Source organism: Poecilia latipinna, unplaced genomic scaffold, assembly GCF_001443285.1.
Source record: "Poecilia latipinna isolate Pla-1442-1.1 unplaced genomic scaffold, P_latipinna-1.0 Scaffold372, whole genome shotgun sequence".
Taxonomy (NCBI): Eukaryota; Metazoa; Chordata; class Actinopteri; order Cyprinodontiformes; family Poeciliidae; genus Poecilia; species Poecilia latipinna.
The window spans coordinates 289,931-309,624 of NW_015112988.1; the positions used below are offsets into that span (position 1 = coordinate 289,931).

General features: G+C 40.9%; 1 protein-coding gene across 1 annotated transcript in view; it reads right to left on the reverse strand.

The window, feature by feature from the left end:
* LOC106949978 (multidrug resistance-associated protein 5) overlaps nt 1–19,694 on the reverse strand; it is a 45,582-nt gene that overhangs the window by 13,697 nt on the left and 12,191 nt on the right. Inside the window, exons 4-20 of the mRNA XM_015036555.1 lie at nt 15,476–15,623; nt 13,252–13,485; nt 12,899–13,072; nt 11,850–11,997; nt 9,849–9,997; nt 9,533–9,640; nt 7,760–8,110; nt 7,606–7,677; nt 7,374–7,498; nt 7,213–7,285; nt 6,924–7,127; nt 5,206–5,331; nt 4,760–4,871; nt 4,486–4,670; nt 3,364–3,510; nt 2,433–2,562; nt 817–970 (exon numbers count right to left, since the gene is read on the reverse strand). Coding sequence (XP_014892041.1) covers nt 817–970; nt 2,433–2,562; nt 3,364–3,510; nt 4,486–4,670; nt 4,760–4,871; nt 5,206–5,331; nt 6,924–7,127; nt 7,213–7,285; nt 7,374–7,498; nt 7,606–7,677; nt 7,760–8,110; nt 9,533–9,640; nt 9,849–9,997; nt 11,850–11,997; nt 12,899–13,072; nt 13,252–13,485; nt 15,476–15,623 — 2,640 coding nt within the window. The remainder of the gene's footprint in view (nt 1–816; nt 971–2,432; nt 2,563–3,363; nt 3,511–4,485; nt 4,671–4,759; nt 4,872–5,205; nt 5,332–6,923; nt 7,128–7,212; nt 7,286–7,373; nt 7,499–7,605; nt 7,678–7,759; nt 8,111–9,532; nt 9,641–9,848; nt 9,998–11,849; nt 11,998–12,898; nt 13,073–13,251; nt 13,486–15,475; nt 15,624–19,694) is intronic.

Sequence of the window (19,694 nt, forward strand, 5' to 3'; positions counted from 1 at the left end):
CTGCCAAGACAGAAAAGGAGAGTTTGGGAATTACAAGTCTCGCATGAATCATTTGGCTTCCTCATAAAAGCTTCTGAGGAGACGAGGAAAGAACATGACACTTGCTCCCTTCCAGGCAGCCACGCACACAAACGTGTTTATGCCCTGGGCAGTCTAACTTCAGAAATCCCAGAAATAAAGCATTTTTTTTAAAAGTGGGTAATTTCAATGGGAGATCCACTTTTACGTAACAGCCATCTATATCCTGCCAGGGATGTGGCGACTGGGTAAGATGGTCCATTTTAAACGGCGCTGCCGAGGGTTATCGCTACTTTCTACTGACCGCCGGGAATCAGCTCAAGTCTGCTGTTTATTACAGCTTATATTTAATTCCTCTTGCATTTTACACCAATTAAGTGTCTCCAAATGAAGATGTTTTTTTAATTAAAGTGATTTCTGAAGAGGCCAGCTGGAGTCAGACCTGATTAAAGAAATGCTAAAGTTCAGGTATTAAATGAAACATATGGAAAGAAGAGAAGATGCAGTGCCTTATAGTTGTTTTCATTTTTGCCAGCTGAAACCAGAAGTTTACATACACAGAATAAAAAGACACACACACACACACATTTTTTCCTCACTATTTGAAGTTAAATCTGACCAAACTTCATGTGAAAAATAAAACATATATCTCTCAGTTATGGCAAAATGTTTGCGTTTTAAATGTTTTTCTGTCCCTCACAGTGTAACCACTGCCATCAGCTTCATGTGGAATAAAAGAAAAACACTCAGCTGCCAGTGGGGAAAATTCCCAGACAACCGGAGAGATGAGAGTCTGACCTGGAGATACGATTGATGACACAGAGGAAGGCACTCAGGGGTAAGATGGAGATCAAGAACCAGGGGAAGACCATGCCCACCATCCCCAGGCAGAACAGCACCAGAGTCAGGTTCTGCAGCAGCATTTCGGCTTGCAAGGTCAGACGCACATCCACTGTGAAGATGAGAAAGGAACCACATCAGAGGCCCAGTGTGGTGCCAGATGTTTAGAGGCATTCTGTGCAACTGAAGACCAGTTTGGTTCTTAGTCATGAACATGTTTTGAGGCACTTTGACCAGGATTAACAAAGTAAAGTCATGGGAAAAGGAAAGCTCCTCTGTTAAATAATGCATGATTTGTGTTTATAAGAGCTTTTTAAAAAATTTTCAGGCAGTTATAGGTCTCTTGAAAATGACTTTATGTTTTCTTACGTGCCATGTAGTCTGAATACATTCATTAAATTTGACTGAAAAACGTTTAGAATCAATTTAAGCAGCAACAGAAGCAGCTTCAGTAAAGTTATTGTTTTCTTCATGGCAGTAGTCGTCAGATTGTTGTAGATTAATTTTGCCGCCATTTTTTCTTTTTACCATTGCACCAGTTGATAAAATTATGTGGACATTGTTGATGCAGTTTTCTCTTAAATGGCCGCCACATATATTTGTTTGTGCTGAGGTGTGAACTTTAACAGGACCATTATAATACTTTTATTCTTTTTCTTTTCCAGTCATTCTGCTTACGAGTCAGCTGGCAAGCCCAGATCATCGTCCCTCCACCAACGTGCTTGACTGATGACATGAAGGGTTTGTCCTAATCTGTTGGGTTCTATAACCAAACATGGTATTTTACAGTCTTTTTGGAGAATGAACTTCAATATTTAACATGCCAGCTGAGGGTTACAGAGTCTGAGACTAACACTTTTGGAGTTTCCTTCTAGTTTTCCAACTTCATTTTGCTCAGAAATGACCAAATGTTCATCTCAGACTTTGTAGGCCTCAGCTGATATGTTAAATATCGAAGTTCATTCTCTAAATAAAATGCCACGTTTGTCCCAGGTTGATGCTGATGCCTTCGCTCCTTTGGCATTCTGTCAAATACACAACTGGATGTTCTAGACTTGCATGCTGACAAAAGTCCTGCTTTTTCCAGTAGTGGACAGACTGGTGTTGACCATTTAATCAAATGCATTTGCTCTACACATTTAAGTATACTGATGTTTAAATATAGGTGGAAAAGTTGCTGGCGACGATCAAGCAACCTGACTAAAACTAAAAAAGTTAGACTTTCCAAATATTTTTTACTAAAAGATGCCCTTGGAGTTCCAGTGTTAAAAGGTCTGCATTTGCACTTTTATGGAATTTTACATGAAGCCAAAATGCTCTTATATATAAACTTTTTCAATAAAAAAGTGAAAGAATGAAGTGGGTTTTGAACAAAAGTCAAAAATGCAAACAAAAAAAACTTGACGCACAAAGAAAAGACAAGTGGAGTGGATAACAGAGAGCAACTCGCAAGGGAAACACACTCTGCCAAGTCACACTGTGTCTCTGCACTACACCTTGTCAACTACGGTGACTTCGCTGACTGAGAGCCCTCCTGGGGGAGAGGATCTCAGTCAAGGCAAATCAAGCCTCACCCTCGTCCATGTCCCTGGAGAAGCGGGTCAGGATGCGACCCAGAGGCGTCGTGTCGAAGAACCGCATCGGACTGAGAAGGAGGCTTTGGAACAGCTTGTCATGGAGAGCAGAGGCGGCCTTCACGGTGCACTGTCAACGCAGACGACAAATCATGTTTGAACATGAGAACCTGACATGTAAACAAACAACTTGGACAAGCAGACGGCAGCAGTCATAGGTTGAGGAGGATCGGGGGGGAATCACTCAGCGATCGAGTCGCTCAATCCATCGGCAGCCACATGTTACCAACACCAGCACTCCATATGCTGAGCATGTGTGAGGAGCTGGGTGGCTGTTTTCCTTCGGCTGTCAAATCCCAATTCATAATGAGTTTCTGGGAGGCCTACATAAAGGTTGCGACCCAGTTCGCAAAAGACATTTCACCGATTGGACAGAAATTACATGTGGCAGCAAAGAACAAATTAATTCTATTAATGGAATATTTAACACTCACAAAGATCTCATCGCAGCTAGAGGTAAAAAAAGATCATCCATCTTTGAAAAATTAGCAATTTCAAGTGGCACGCATTCACGTCGGGGGGGACTAACCTCCACGATGTCGTGTCAGAACGGGTTAGTGTGAAAAAGCAGATGTGCACCCGAGGGGGGCGCTGACATAAGCACAAACTCTTTTGTTGATTTCTGGTTTTTTTAATTCAATCCCAGACAGACACGCACTGCCTTCGCAAAGCTGTGAAAAGCAGCAGCGGACAAATGCTAAATGGATTTGGCCTGCAGCTACTTTCCATTACGGCGCTGCACCCATGCGAGCGTGAAAAATCACAATTACAAGAGGAGCATTAAACTGTAAAACACTAATAACTTGAAGATTTTAAATTAAAGTTCATCTTCGGTGTTTAAAAAGAAAGAGAATGATGTAAAGATGCTTACCTTGATAAACACCAACCCCCTCACAGTCTTCAGAAATAGCGCTGCTCCCATGGAGGCGACGTAAACAGTGGAGTAATACTGAATATGGGGGTTGAGCCTCATGCTGTTGCTCTCCGTCGTTTCATTTGCAGAGATTAATGATGTGTTCTGAGGGCAGATGGAGCAACAAATTACAAACACAGAAAGAAAAAAGGAAAATTCCCCATTTGGCTCCCTAATGAAATTGAGAAAAGCACAGTTTGGCTTTCAAAAAAGAACATCAAATCCAGCCGGCCTGGTGACGTTCACTATTCGGAGCACATGCCGTCCGCGGCGTCGACTCCTTGCTTTGCTGCACATCTGTTTCTCGACTGCTCGTGCTTGTTTTTAATTAAGTTTACCGAGGTGCCGTTACTTTTTTAATCACGCGGATTCAGATTACTTCTCAGTCTGTTGCCGCAACTCACTGAAGCAAAGTAGTTAGTTTTCCTCTGGGAGCCAAAACGCACGCTAAAGAGAGGTGTCCACAATCCCTCTGCAAAAGTATTCCCACCCCTTAAACCAACAGAGGCCAAGTCCAGTCCTGCAGTTCAACTATCCCCTCTCTATTATGAAGGGATAACTCTCTATAACTATTCCCTTCTCAAACACACCTGTGCGTGATTGGCTCGTCAAAGAGAGTTGCAGGTTAATATCTCTTGGTTAAACATTTGTTATGACACAAACACAAACTTCAATGTATTTTAATGTGATTTGTTTGTGACACAGCAATGCAAAGCTGAGCGAACTCTAAAAAGTGTGGGCTACATTTTTATTCAGTGCCTTTTACTGCAATACCCCTGGAAAGATGCAGTGAAATCAATTAACCAATTAATTTTATTATGAAAATTTGTTATTATCTATTGTTGTCTTGATCAACTTTAATCAATGCTGTTAAACATCAAAACAGAACTGACATTATCGGGAGCTTGCCTCGACGTCACTTTGTATGAGCATTAAGGCGTCCCAAAATTCAAGGATTACTCAAACATGCATGAATGAGCCAAAACACTCCAGGAATGTTTTTGATGAGAAAATAAATTATAACATATACGGGATATAAAACAAAATTTTTGTTCTATGAAAAGCGGCCTCCTAACTTACCCCGCTGCCCTGCCTGATCCAGTGGCTCAGCCACCAGTTGCTAAAGGCTATGCTGCCGGTTGTGGACAGGAAGAAGACGATGTTGATGATAAAGACCAGTGGCCCTCCTGCAGCTTTAATGTATGCCCAATAAACCGACCAGGCGACTGCACCAGAGCCTTTTTCTTCTGCTTTCATCAGGCGCTCTGAAACAAAAGACCAAGAATAAAAGAATTATTAATATCAACATTCAGCTTTAACCTCAGATGTAACAGGAATAGACAGCGTCTTTCACCTCCGCTCTTGCTTTCCACCTTTGGCTCAACCGTGGCAACTTCAGCAACGCCGTCAGCTGTTTTCACTTCTTCCGTCCTCAGTTTGTTCTTTAAGTTCTCTTTCACAACATTCTGGAAGACAAATATGAAAATAAAAGCTCAGATTTGAAAAAAAAAACAACAACAAAAAAACAACAGAAAAAAAAACAATCAGCTTAGTGCCATAATACCACCCTGAATTTAAACAGAGATATAAGTGACACGGTCGTTTTGCAGCTCACCAGTGAAACGATTCAACATAAATAATAAAAGACCTTGTATACATTAACATTTCTCTGCTGTCGGGCCCGACTATCTGTACTCATGCATTATTCAGCTTGTAATGTTTTGTATTGATGTGCATCGAGGGGCAAAGATCCTTTATTCAAAGGAGCAGGCTCTGTCCCGCGCGTGGCCCTGGCCTTACCTCCTGTTGCATGCTGTTGAATAAGGTAGCGTAGTCACGCTCTTTACTCATTAGCTGCGCATGGCTGCCGTGCTCAACAATTTGCCCGTCCTTCATCAGGATGACATCATCACATTCGGGCAGATACTGAGAAAGAAAGAAACAAAAAGGTAAAAGGGTTGCAGCTGTTGTTTATAGACATGTAAAACAGACATAAAAACGGGAAGACTTAAATTCAAATGGTTCATGGTCGTTTTAGTATGATTGGAAAAACGGGTTGTAAAAGAACATTTCAAAGCTACGGGGCCAGACTTTTCTGTAAAATCAATGGCGCTGACTTTAGATGCCATTCATCTTATAAAAGAACAACAAGTCATGGTCAGTTTTTCTATTTCTCTAGCTGTTTTGTTATAAGTCGATATTTAATCAAGACAAAATCTGCCCATCGAAAAACAGACTTTGCCGCACACATACGACTGATGACATCACGTAAGGCCCAAACTGATCAGAGTTATTTTGACACAGATCGTTTTTGTTTCCTGTAAGTGTTTAATTAAATTCTTCCTTCAAAGGATGCTGCTTAGTTTTATTCCGCAGGATTGCTGCAAAATGCATGTGAGAACACTTATAGAATTTGGCAGCAATGATAAATAAATAATTGCTGTAAAATAAAAGAAATACATTCATTTCATTAATGAAATAATCAAATATAAGTAAATAAGCTAAAATGTAGCATTATGTAAAATATGTTTATGCACATAGGTACAACGTTAATAAAATGCTGAAATAATGAAATGTTAAATTTCATATTTTCTGGATGACAGTCCACTCGGATGTTATTTAAACTGTCATTAAGTCTTTTGAAACAGACAAATGGTTCCTTAACCTGCATAGCAACACAACGTTAGACTGTAGCAGGCTTAGCTCCGCCCACTGACTTTGAAAGGTGAGGCTAAGAGTTAAAATAATTTATGATGTGATGCAACACAGAAATATGGAACAGTTAAACATAAGATAGTTGAATAATTTTATATACATTTAACTTATGATAAAAGCTAATTTTAATACATACTTTTCTTTATTTTATTAATTGAATAATACAATTCTTAATTATTTTATTTACCTAAATTATTAATTAATTAACAGATGACCACATCTATAAATATTTACTTAACAACTTCTTAATGCATTGAATTGTGGCACTTTTTACCTTGAACACAATAAAAACACATGGAAATGGATCGCAAAGAGGACTAGGACAGAGTGAGATGGCAAAATTTCATCATCGAAGATCAATAGAGACAATTTTGAGTCACGCTTCAATAATTTACTTGTATTCTGATAAGATGCATTCAATGATTTTCAAGTCCCAGTCGAGCATCAACTGCTATGCCTGCTGAAAATGATCACCAGGTAGACTAAAAATGAGCCAAATCCTATCAGACTCCAGTCATGCACCTGGAGTCCAGCCTTTACCTTCACCATCATTTCAGGAAGGAGAAGGAGGAGAAAAAAAGAAAAAAAACCTCGCTTGGCAGCCAGAAAGAGAGACTTCTGGCAAAAGCTAAGGTAATAAAGGTTCAGACTGCCACTGTTCTGGCAAATCACATAACTAAAAATGGAGAATTGGATCTCAGTTGTGTAGCGGATATGGACGTAGATCTCAGACTTTTCTCTAAGTGTAATGGAAGTCTGTACTATATCACAAATATGCACTGAGGTTGACAGATGGTTCTGACCTGCAGCTGGTGTGTTACAAACAGAACCGTTTTCCCTTTGGCCGCCCTGCGAATGGCCCTGCTGAAGATGTGTGACCCCACGCAGGCATCGACTGCACTGAGTGGGTCGTCCAGGAGGAGTACGGGTCTCTCACTGTAGAGAGCACGAGCCAGGCTCAACCTCTGACGCTGCCCACCACTCAGGTTAGCGCCTTGTTCTCCAATCTGCATGACAAGTATCAAACTAAGCAGCCTGTGATATTTAGTGAATAAAATACGAGGCGTCCCGTAAGAGAGAAAACACACAAACCTCAGTCATATCTCCATATGGAAGCTCAGCGAGATCTGGGAGAAGACAGCATGCTTCCAGCACGGCATTGTATCTGAAGTGGAAACAAATGCAAAATCCTTCAGATGCCACATATTAAATCTTAAGATTTGTTTTACTGTAACTTAAAATGAGATTTTTACCTGACCGAGTCAAACTCATTTCCAAACAAGATGTTCTCCTTTAGAGACTCGTTGAGGATCCAGGCATGCTGGGAAACGTAAGCGAAGCCACCACTTGCGGCAACTCTACCTTCTACCAGAGTCATCTGTTGTACAAAATTAGAAAAATAGAAGCAAAGAAAACACTAAATGTTACATTTTCAGCTTTTTCTGGGATTACTGTGTTTAATTAAACGAAGCCACTGAATCAAACCTGTCCAAGTAAAGCCGACAGTAGTGAGCTCTTCCCACTTCCGACACTTCCACAGATTCCAACCAGGGATCCCTTCGATTAGAAAACTTAAGATTAGGGTTTGTTGAGCTGCTGCAAAACTCTACAAACACCCTAGGCTTATTTGTGGAGTTACCGTTTTGACTTGCAGGTTAATGCGGTGCAGGGTCTTGTGCAGCGGCGGCCGTATGCTCTGGGTGGAGGAGATGGTGCTTTGCGGGCTCTCCTGCTCCATGTTTGTGAGGAGACTTTGCGCATTGGGAGCATCTTGACTTGCCTTGGTGTTGTCTGTGGAAATGTAGAGGCTGAGCTTCTCCCTGCGCAGCACTCGCTGTATCCCACTGCGCTTCTTGGGAGGCGGATTTGGCTTTTTAACAGGGGGCCGCGCCTTCTCCCAGGCCAGAGTGGCGTCCACAAACTCCACTGCGTTGTTTGGATCCTCCGTTTTGGCTAAAATCATCTCTCTGTCCTCCATCATGAAGAGCCTCTGTGAGGTTAAACAAAACTAGAATTTATCGCATGGTTGGCTTAAAGTTTTTTTCACATGAGATTTATCATTATTTCTGTTACATAATGATGGACTTGCACCGCACTGGTGACTGCATTACAGAGCCTAATGCTTTTAAGTAGAATCTGGCCTGTCATTAAGCTCTTCAGCACTTTATAATTCATGCTTTGGAGTGAATTTAGAAAGGAGCTTGGACCCTCTGATGCATCTTTGGCAGAAATGTCTGCTTACTTAACCCCAGCTGGCTCTGGGAAACCTCTCTCACCAACATGTGACTTTCACCGTGTGTTGGGAAACATGATATCAAAGCATCAGTATGGGGGTCAGGCGGAAAGGTCTGTAGCAACAAGATCACCTTTTCATTTGTTCTAGGTAGAGGCCACTTGCCGATTCTCACACAGTACCAACATTCTACGTTTAATTTAGATTTTCAACCCCCAAAAAAGGCTTTTACATTTTTAGATGTACCACGACATTTTAAAATGCTTTGCAAAATTAGCCACGTTGTTTGAACATTTCCCCATTTAACCAACTTTGGTGTGTTTTATAGGGCTTTAATGTGACAGATTGACAAAATAGTGGATATTTGTAAAGTAAATCAAAAGTTAAACAAGGATTTCTTTTTTTTTTTTATAAAAATCTGTCAAGAAAAAACAGTGGTATGTTTCAGTGCTTCACCACGGGGATGTTTGTGGTAAACTGGAAACATGACTACTTATGGGTTTCTTTTAACAATACCACTCTCATATAAAGACCTGATTTGTAGGGTCTGTAGTTAGTAAGCCATGTGTTCTCCATCTCTGAAATCAACTGTAAGGTCCAGATAGAGAACAGAGAATCGGAAATTAGTCATCCTGAATCCCTGATCCACCTGCGGAGCTGGATGACACAATGTAACACAGGGATATAATACACAATATTATTACCACAGGCTTCTGTGGTTAGTGCAGCAAGAGCAGACACACCGCTGTTGCTCGGCAGAACAGGATGCAGATAAAAACACGTTGAAGATGGCACACGACTGTGCTGGCATTAAAAGCATTGCATAGATTTGAAAAGGTTAGAGACCCCTCCGGAAGTCCCCCACACTTCTTACACAATTCTTAAGTGAATATTTTATATCTGGAATCAAATAAAATGCTGTGTAAGCATTTTTTTTGGAGAATCAAATCATGTTTGGTCCTCCAACAGAATCCTGTCCTGTCCTGTCAGCTGATTCTCCCACCTGAGCTGTGTCTGTATCTTAACTCTGATTTAAACTTCTCCATCACGTTGTCTCAGATCTGTCTGGTGTGCTCCATTAGTTGTGCTTGATTTTATTTAGATTAAAGATTAGTCTACCACAAAAATCCCCATGTACAGGCATCGTATATTTTCTGTAGACGTTTCCGTCTTTCTCACCTGAAATCTACTGACTGCGACAGCCCCCTCCGACAGGGATCTCACAGCCAGCGGTGTGACTTTCAGGGCAAAGGTCATGGAGTTGAAAACAGCAACTACAGTGAAAGCCTTATGAATAACAGAAAAAAACAAAAACAAAAAAAAAATGTGACTTGCAGGATGTTTTTCTCAGTTATGACTTTAAAACAAACACAACAAAGCAATTTGAATGGATTCATTAGGCAAGTGACAGAGATGTTGTTTAAAAACAATTAAAAAAACAAACCACGTGCAAAGCTGACAATGTACAGTTATGTTCATGACGTGGCATGAATACCTCAGCGGCAGTGAGGTCATAGCCCAAGGCCATATGCAGGGTGAAAGTGCACACACTCGCTATCACGACGACTACTGGAGCCACTCCCACTGTGAGACTCTGGACGACCCCGGCTCTCTCCAGTATCCCCCTCTCTTCTGACCGCACCTCTGTGGGACAGACATGAAAAAGAGAGATGACTAAGAGGACAGGGAAAAACAAAGTAAAGTAGGAGTTGAGTGACTCCCAAAGGGTCCGCCAATGAGCATTTAATCAACAGCACCCCTAGAGTCACTAACCAGCACAACATGCATGGAAAAACAGATCCAAGAGGGACTACAAGAACCTCTCTCTTGCAGGAGCTTAAAAACCTGCTGAGGCTTGATAACGCTCCGGGCCTGAAGCCCAAAAACTGACCCCTTCCTCCATGCTTGTATCTACTCAATGCATACGCTGGCTGCTTTGTTACCCAGGCGCACTGGGCGCCAACGCAGGAACAAAAAGCTTCAGCATCTTAGGCTCCAGCAGTACAGTGTGTGAAATATGAGAATTCCCTCCTCTGAGTCCTCCCGGAACGTCTTATTCCCCGTTTGGATTCCCTTTAGATGAATTTCTGTGTGAGCAGCAGAGAATGAGTCACACACCCAGGCCAAACACCCTGATCATCCATGTAATGCTGATACTAATTGAAAGGCATGGCTCTGTAACCCGTAAGGCTCATAGGTAATTAAACTGAACACCAATTATTTATCACTGTAATAGGTCATCACAGAACAGCAGTAAAACTGAGCCCCACTTGATTAATTTGGAGAACGATTAAAAGGGGAGGAAAAGATCCTTATCTGTAAACATATCACGACATGGAGAGAAAGGCTGCGCAAAATTGTTTAAACACAACCTCTTGGATGTTTTCTTTAGACCAAACTCGATTTCCGATTTTAACCTTTTTTTTTTTTCTCACTTTGTCCTTAAAGGTGCTCTACTGTGCTTCCTTGAACAGGTTAGGATAGATTTATGGGCTATTCAGAACATGTTTATTACATGTTTTTTTAATAAAATTATTCTTAAATAAAGACATTTTAGTCTGCTCTTTGAGTTCCTTTCAGAATGAGCCATTTTAGGGCCTCTTGTCATTTTAAACCCAAATAAGCTGCTGTTGGCCACGCCTCCCACTCAAAATTTACACTCGCATGTGAAAATGGGTAGAAACATATGCACAATTGTACAACCGTACTTCTCTGGAAAGAAGAACTGGAGTCTCCTGCACAATCAACAATAATTTAGCAAGTGGTTTCTGAATGGTAAATCAACAACCAAACGTTTATCTTTCAATCAGCCATTATACAGAACATACAGCCATAAAACCAGCTGACCAAATGTGCTGGAGGTCCCCTTGTGTTGCTAGGTGACAGCCAGGGCTTGGATGCGGTTGCTAGGTAGCAGCTCAGTGTGACTCGTTAGTTGGGAAGTTTATGAAATGGCTCATTTTTCAGACACTAAAAAATGGCTGGGTGGTTTTCTTCATGCGTTCAAGATGTTTTTAGAAGCCATGGGACCCAAACTGAAGTATAAAAATATGCAAAAAAGAGATTTTGTTTGTGACAGATGATAAAAACTGGTTCAATCATTATTCCTGTGAGTTGACTTGAATTCAAAGTTGAAATAAAAAGAATCAGCAAAGCACACTTGTCAAAGAAAGAGGGTAATGCTAAAATCAGTCTGAACTATGGAAAAACCAGAAGTGCATTAGTGAAAAAAACAAAACAAAAAAAACAATCCAGATTTTCCAAACATTAGCACCTACATAGAGGTAGAAAACATTGAGAAGCACTTAAAGGAAAACAGATTTGGGGTGATGGAGTAATCTCCTGTCATTTGCAGGTGACTGATATTAAAAATAAAGTGAGCATGAGCCCACAGAAGAACAAAGCAGCTCTGGATTCTTCAGAGAGGCACAGAAAACAGGAAACAGGCCCATTGCATGTAAACACTGAGTCATGTAGGAAGTCTACAGGCACTCACTCTGAACGTTCTGAGAGAACGCGTCTTCCCAGCAGTACATCTTGATGAACTTTATGCAGCCCAGGATCTCGTTCATGAGCCTCACCCGGCGGTCAGTGACCGCCACGCACTTCCTGCGGAAATACGCAGTCAGCCTCGACGCGAGCATCTGTCCAGACGGCGATGGGAAGGGGGAAAAAATGATGACAGAATAAGTGGCAGGAGAGGAAATGAAAGCAGACACACTTGTATTAGCTGGGCTGTGGAGCCTCTCCGGGAGACTAGAGTGATAAACGTCCTTCACATGAACACCAAAGTCTCCGGCTGTGCCTGAGGTGTAATTGGTGTAATTTGACGTTAACAGCTCAAAAGGTGATGGGAGATTTATGGTCACATAGTTATGATGCTATTAAGAGTGCTGGTGGGGTTCTTGAAAAGTCTGTAGAAACTATTGCAAGAAAGATTTAGTCAGCAGCAGAGTTTGTTTTGTTTTTTTTCTTCAGTCTTTTGAAATTTCCTCTTTGTTCCCTTTAAACTGTTTAACATTTTCTCACATTACAAGTAGAAATTTAAATGCAATTTACAGGAATTGTATGTGACAGATCAACACAAAGTAGTCTATAAATAAGTGGTGAAAGGAAAGCAATACATGGTTTTTGTCAAGGTCTCTCAGACTTTGGATTTGCTTTATTTTGGTATTTATATTCTGCTCCTGTGTGTTCTTTCAGCTACTTATCCTGTTTGCTCAGAGATATCTCTGTCTGCCCTTCATTTGGGTCTGGCTCTGAGCCATTACATGACAGCTTTTCAACTTTTTTACAAATAAAATGTATAAAATATCTGCATGCATCTGTTGTCCAGTCCCCTTTACTCTGAGGCCATTAAAGAAGAATAAGTGCAACCAAAGCATTCAGAAATCAGCTAATAAGTCAACAGTTTTAAAGTTTGAAGCTTAACACAAAACATGACAGGACTTAAGGAGCATACAGATTTTTCTAAGGCACTCTGATGGACACAGTGACTGACACACAAAGCATCACCTTCTCCATTGCCTCAACAAGAAATCATACCATAATTGGGTAGAAGACGATGAAAATGGCTGATCCCAGCAGAGCTGTGGGGCCCAGGAAGTAGGCAGTGTAAGAAAGGCCGAGTATTCCCACCAGTGGCCCTCCAGCCAGCAGACAGCCCACTGACACCGCTTCATACAGCCGCTGGCCATCACTGGAGCAGATATTGATCAGCTGGGCAGGAAAAGCAAAGACAACTCCTTGTGTTTATTGATTTAAGCCGTGTGACTAATTTTAGTCAATCTCGCCCTAAAAATGTGAGATTTGTAAGGAAATGATCAGGACTGGTGCACTGGTCAACCATCTCAACCATCAAGATGCAACTCTATTCCCTCTCCACTGATGCCGCCTACCTCGCCTGGGGTGATGTCTTTAGTGTTGCGCAGGCGGAGGATCTTCTGGAAAGCAAACGTGAGCGCTGCCCCACGGAGGCGCGTGGCGGTGCGGTAGTTCACAGCCCACATGAGCGCCAAAGACCAGGAGCGCATCAGCTCCATGAGGAAGATCCCGGCTACCAGAGCCAGGCCGTACAGCACGGAAATCTGGGAGCTCTGGGAATATTCCAGGAGAGCTCGGACCAGCAGAGCCTAAGTGTGGACAGAAACGAGGAGGGAAAATGTAGCAGCGAAAAAAAAGAAAGACGTGAAAGAAAAACTGTTCAGTTTAGAAAATCTGATAGAGTGTAGAGTGTATTATTGAAAGGGAAATAAAATGAGAAATAGTAGCTCCAAAGTAAAATAGTTCATTCAATACCAGCTACACTTAGGCTACATAGTCACAGTACAGCCAAATGGGACCCAAATCTGATTTTTTTTTTCCATAAGCAACCCATATTTGACTTTTTAACCCATTTCCAGTTTACTTCTCATTAGATTTCTCATTTAAAACATCAATGATGCCACGACACACTGTAACAAGGTTCTCTATGGGTTTTGGAAGTAAAATAGGTCCACAGCCTCCCAAGTCCCGCAGAGTGCTCAACAGTGAGTACAAGGTGTGTTTTCATTTCACACCTGATGTGCCTGGAGTGGTTTTTACCCAACAGTTCGACCCGGAGGTGCTGGGTTTGATTCCAGGCCCGCTCTCAGCCCCCTAGCGTTTGTAGGAGCAGTCAAGTGATGATAGGATCGGTTTTGTTAACCTTAGAATCAGGTGTCTGTTTCTGCAGATGCCTGCATCTGCAGAAAGAGACACCTGGTCTGGATGAAAATCAGCACCTCCAAATTCGAGACCATGGTCGAGAACCAGAAAAGGATAGAGTGTCCTCTCCGGGTCAGGTACGAGGTCCTACTCCAAGTGTCTGGGGAGAGGGAAGCCTGCGTCTCTCTGCTTAGGCTCTTGTCCCTGTGACCCAACCCTAGATTAAGCAGTATAATGATGGATGGATCTATAAAACCACTAAAGCCATGAAAAAACTAGCCCTATTCTCATCTGATCAAACAACACAACTGCAATTAAAATCCTAGTAGAGCTTAACAAACTCCACATGTTTAAATTTGTCAGGCACACTCAGAAAAGCCTTTTCTGTCCAAAAAACACAAACAATCTGGTTGGCATGTAGATGGTGTCTAATGCCTATTACGAAAACCATTGTCAACGCCCAAAATGCTACAATGCAGCACTTTTCTAACAGGAGTCATGTATTTTATCTGCAACCCTTACTACCCTGTTCACAAAGATGTCAATACAAATATGGATCCTCATTCAGCCTAGTGGCCAGGGGCTAAAAGAACCGGACTCAGTGTCATATTACATTTATTACCCAGGGAACGCCACGGGTTACTGATTAGAAGTGAACCAGAAACCTCTAGAAACTTTGGTCAACTAAAGAAAAGGAAAATATGACATTTAAACAAATGGTTCAATATTCAGTAAGACAATATAAGTCCTCTGTCAGGTATTCCCACTTTGCATGAATGCATTTACATTTTCAATTTAAAGACTTTCTGCATACCTTTAGAAGTGGGTGCAAATAAATGTGGCCAGTGATGCATATGAAATCCAAGACCACTTAAATATCTTTATCACATCTTAAACTGCAGGAAAAACTCCACACGATGCTGCTGTGCAATCATGTGCAGCAAGCAGTTTAGAAAGCAATGGCAGAGAAATGCGTCACTGGCCAAAAACTAAATCCAGTTAATGCTATTAAATGTTGGCAGCACTGATGAAACAAGGCAAACATACTGCAGCATTAAAAATAAACTGCTAAGGATACAAAGGAACAATACAAGAGAATTTAGATAAGAAGTAAATTTGAACTTTAAACAAGGTTGTGAAGTTATTTCAAATATCTGATATGGAAAGACTAGAAATATGCACCTATTGAATATTTTCTCTGAGGGCAAATAGGTAAAAAAAACAACAAAAAAAACAAGCAGAGACATAAAAAAAGAACTACACATTTCTGACCACAAATTATTTTGAGTTTCTCCATCACCATCAAAGGTTTTATTTTGCTTTAAAATAGCAAGTCTAGCAAGACAGTGAATGAAGAGATTTATAGTGCAAACAAGAACCCTGAGGGTTTAATTCTCAAAGGAGCATGAACAGAAAGAGGATTTGAATGGTACTCACAGGTCCAACGAAGCCTGCCACCATTGTGAGGAGGAGAGAGAAGATCGCCACCAGCATCCGGGTTTGGCAGAACCTCCAGAAAACTCTTGTCAGCGATACTCCCTCACGTCCACGCATTTTCAGCTCACTGTGCCACAAAAACTCGAGTCTGAAATAATAATAAAAAAAGAGAAAGATTCACTGCTATTGCCATATTAAAGCATGCAAGTCTGGCCTTTACAGAGGTCGAGATCGTATTAAGTAAAAGAGAGTATTCTATATATTGCTCTTTTGTCTTAAATTATGTACAGGCAGTGTATCAGAATGCCAAGAATCCCCCGGGGGTCGGGGGGATAAACAACCTGGCAGGCAATAATTCTATGTAAAAACCACAAGAGACGTGCAGCTAGTGGTGATAATAAAGAAGGTGACCTACAATATAGAATCATGAATGATGCATCACGTAATTAGTCTAAGAAAGGAAGGTAACATGTTGAAGAAGCTCTAAAGTACCTCAATGGCTGCAGAATGTGGCTTGAAGTGGATAAATATCTTGTTGGCCAAATGCTTCACGGCTAATGAGTCTATAAAGCAGCAGCGGAGCAGCTGCAGAAAGTAATTTACGCTCCAAACGACTTTATTAAAAACGTATCAGAGATAGACGGAGCATTAAGGCAGCTACACGTTCACGCTGCCTGATAATTACTATTCTAAGTCAAATGGTGCTGAATGTAGGAAATTACAATTAAACAGCAGCCAAAAGCAGCACACACCCAACTTGAATTAGCTGTGAGTGTGAGAGAGAATTAGAGATGCAATGCCTCATATTCTATTAAAAAACAGGCAGAAATGTCATCAGCAGGAGGAAATATTGAGAATCTAGTTGAGCTCAATTTAAACAAATGAGCGACGAAAAAGTTTATGAAACAAAAAAAAACTTTGAAATGAAAAAAATCAATACCTACTGTAGCACTTTGAAAAAATAGATGACAAAATATGATTTCACTTAATAACATGGCCACTATTAGAGCTTTACTTTCATGTGAAGACTTTGCCATACAGTGCCACACTATTTAAGCTTGACACAGAGTGGAATAAAAAGTAAAAATGTTAAATGCATTTATATTTAATTCTTTGTGTAATTGTTTATAAAATATGTTTAATAAAACACTTATATCAAGACATTTTTCCACATTATAAGTGGAAAAATTTGCCGGTGGAAGTGGAACTTTTTAAAATAAGCACAAAGGAATTATTGACTTCAAAATAAGTCCATATAATTAGCTGAAAAGTTACTTGTAAATTAACTTTGTTTTGTTTCAAGTGTGCTAAGATGTTTGCACCAAAAACTAGACAGAGATACTGGATAAAATTTTGTGTATTTGGATAATGGCTTGAAAAGCCTTCTGGGAAATCTCGGGCTGCTGTTTGGCAACCTGAGAATGATTTTATGTTCTGTACAACTTCGTCCCTGACCTCTGTGGTCTGTTCACTGTTGTTCATGATGATGTTTTGTTAGGGAACAAATGTCTTTATTGACCAAAATTGAGTGCACAAACAAAGACCTGATTATAAGACCAGAGAATACACAGATGTTTTTAATTCAATCACTGAACCGTTGAAATATTTCAAAATACAACAAACAGCCGACATTTTTTTAGTAAAAATCTGGCACAATAAAAACCCTAACATGAACATAACAATTAAAAGACGTCTGCGTTGCAACACAAGCTCTCGTGCGTCCGCAGACTCCAACTGAAATGTAAATGAGAGCACAGGGGCAACAATGTGTGCTCCGCAAGCGGGACTGTTTGCTTTTTAAGCAGGAATGAAATGTTCCTAGCAGCCATCAGCCAGATGGCAAGCAACGCTGATGTTTCAAGGAAGTGCTGGCCGGGACATCGCGATCAAGGTTTGCACCTCACCGAGCACCATCAAGTGTCAACTCTCCCAGGGTTCCCTTTCCTTTTTTTTTTTCCCTCCAAATTCTCCATCATCTCTGCAATGATTGCACAACCATTCCCGCTGTGTATGACATAACGTAAAGCATTCAAACACAGCACAGAGGCAGCATAGTGGTTCACAAATGCTCCTTTTGAGTAGTCACAGAAGAAGTAGAAATGCACCGCCAGACACTGAACCACAAATCTTGCTGTAGAGCAAGTCACGCAGTTGTCACCAGATTCAGAAGAACTTCCTCAAAAGTCACCCTCCTCTCTATTGCCAAGTCATGCCATGGCGATGTGACGGCACAAGAGCAATGAAGAAAAAAGGCGTTTCGTTTTCAGTGAGGCTCTAAATGCCCTCTAATGCGCTTATTTCTGGTCTTGATGGTTCATTCGGTAAATTTGAGCATCACTATTTCTTAAGCCGTGCTTTGGCAGCCAAACAGAGACAGTCAGTGACAGCTAATTATAGTGACAGTCAGGGAGTCTGTCTGAGACTCAGGTGGAGGAGTGACATAAGCGCACAAGTCAGGCAACAACTCTCACTGTAATCTCTAATCCCTGCTATACTTAGACGCCCCGTCCCGACCCCAACACAGTGTTCCTGCGTCAGTGTAAAGAACAGGCAGGCTGATCGTCACTTAGGTCTCGTGGAGCAGACTGAGCACATCTCACAAAGAACAACAACAACACCAAACAAAAGTACAGCACCTCAAGCTGAAAGTTAAAGGTGGCCATCTTTCCCAGAAGAAATTTAAGTTAAGGGTGATGTGTAAGACTTACATCACACTGTGTTTTATATATTATTGTCTAAAATAATTGGAAAAAGGTTCAACAATTTCTGGTCCACACAAACTTCTGTGTATTTTGTTGGGATATTACGTGTTCGAACGACACAAACTAGTGCGTATGTGCAAATGAAATGAAAAATTATGCTATGCATTAGTTTTTAATAGCTCTGCCAATACTTTGTAAAATCCCCTTTTTGCTGCAATAATAGCTGCAAGACTTTTGGGGTAAATTTTCAACACTTTGCACAACTAAACACTGAAGTTTTTGTCCATTCTTCTTTGTAAAACAGCTCACACTCAGTCAGATTGCTGTTTTGGATAATTATTCCTTCTGGTAATACACAGGCTTAGTTTTATCCACATGCAGTAATTTGCATGCACACCAAAAAGTTGAATATTCTTTTCATCTCAGAAGAGCGTCTCATTTCACATATTTGCTGTGGTCTGAGATTCAGACTGATTTGTGCGACTATTTTGGTCATGTCAAAACCTTCAGCTTGAACCAATACATTGACATTCAAAATCTATCATGATCAAACTCATTAGCCTGCTCTTTTCCCTCAAAGCTTGCTTTCCGTGCTACCAGTACGTTGGTGTTTTTGCTTTCAGTATTTTATTGAGTCAATTCTTTTATCAAAAAGTGAAAAGCTACCTGAGCCACCGGCTGCACCATTAGCTCAAAACACAATCAATCCACCCTCTTACCTGACAGTTCAAGAGTGGCCATTTCTTTATTTTAATATTTTGCTAAAAACATGCCTTTGCACATCCTGTTGATGGAAAAACTATTTTAAATTTCTTGTTACCAAAAGAACAACTCTCTCCTGTCAGAGAACAACTGCCTCTTGCATTCATCTTTGGTTGTGTGGAAATCCTCTAAACCCGGTTTGACCAGGATTGGGAAAATCTGACTCTGTCCTGCATCACCTGAACCTTCCTTGCAGATTGATACCAAATAAGCTTTCTAAGAGAATAATGTACTGATCTTCTGAACACTTGAGAAAATTATTCTAATGTTTCAACAGCTAAGTTTTTGCTTTATAATCATTGAAAACATGATTTATCCACTACCAAATGATAAAACTGTATAAAACTATTTACATGATAATAGAAATACAGTGCCTTTCATTAACAGAAGTGGTTATTGGAAAAAGTCCTTCAGTTGCTCCATTGACATGTAGACTAACTTAGATCAGCTCTATGCCTGAATCTATCGAACTTAAATTTGGTGAATCTGGGCTGGACCACAATAAGCTAAAAATAAATTCCTCCATCACATGTTCATGTCATTTGGTAAAATAAATAAAAACCTGAAATACCTATGCAAACCACAGCCAGTTAAAAAAAAAAAAAACATAGCACGTATCACACACTTTTATCTAAGAGGGTCTACAGCACATGTGTCAAACTCAAGGCCCGCGGGCCACATGTGGTCCGCCATGTCATTTTATGTGCGCCTCCCCCTGCCCCCCCACCCCCGGCGGTTTCTACGGTCCTGTTTGA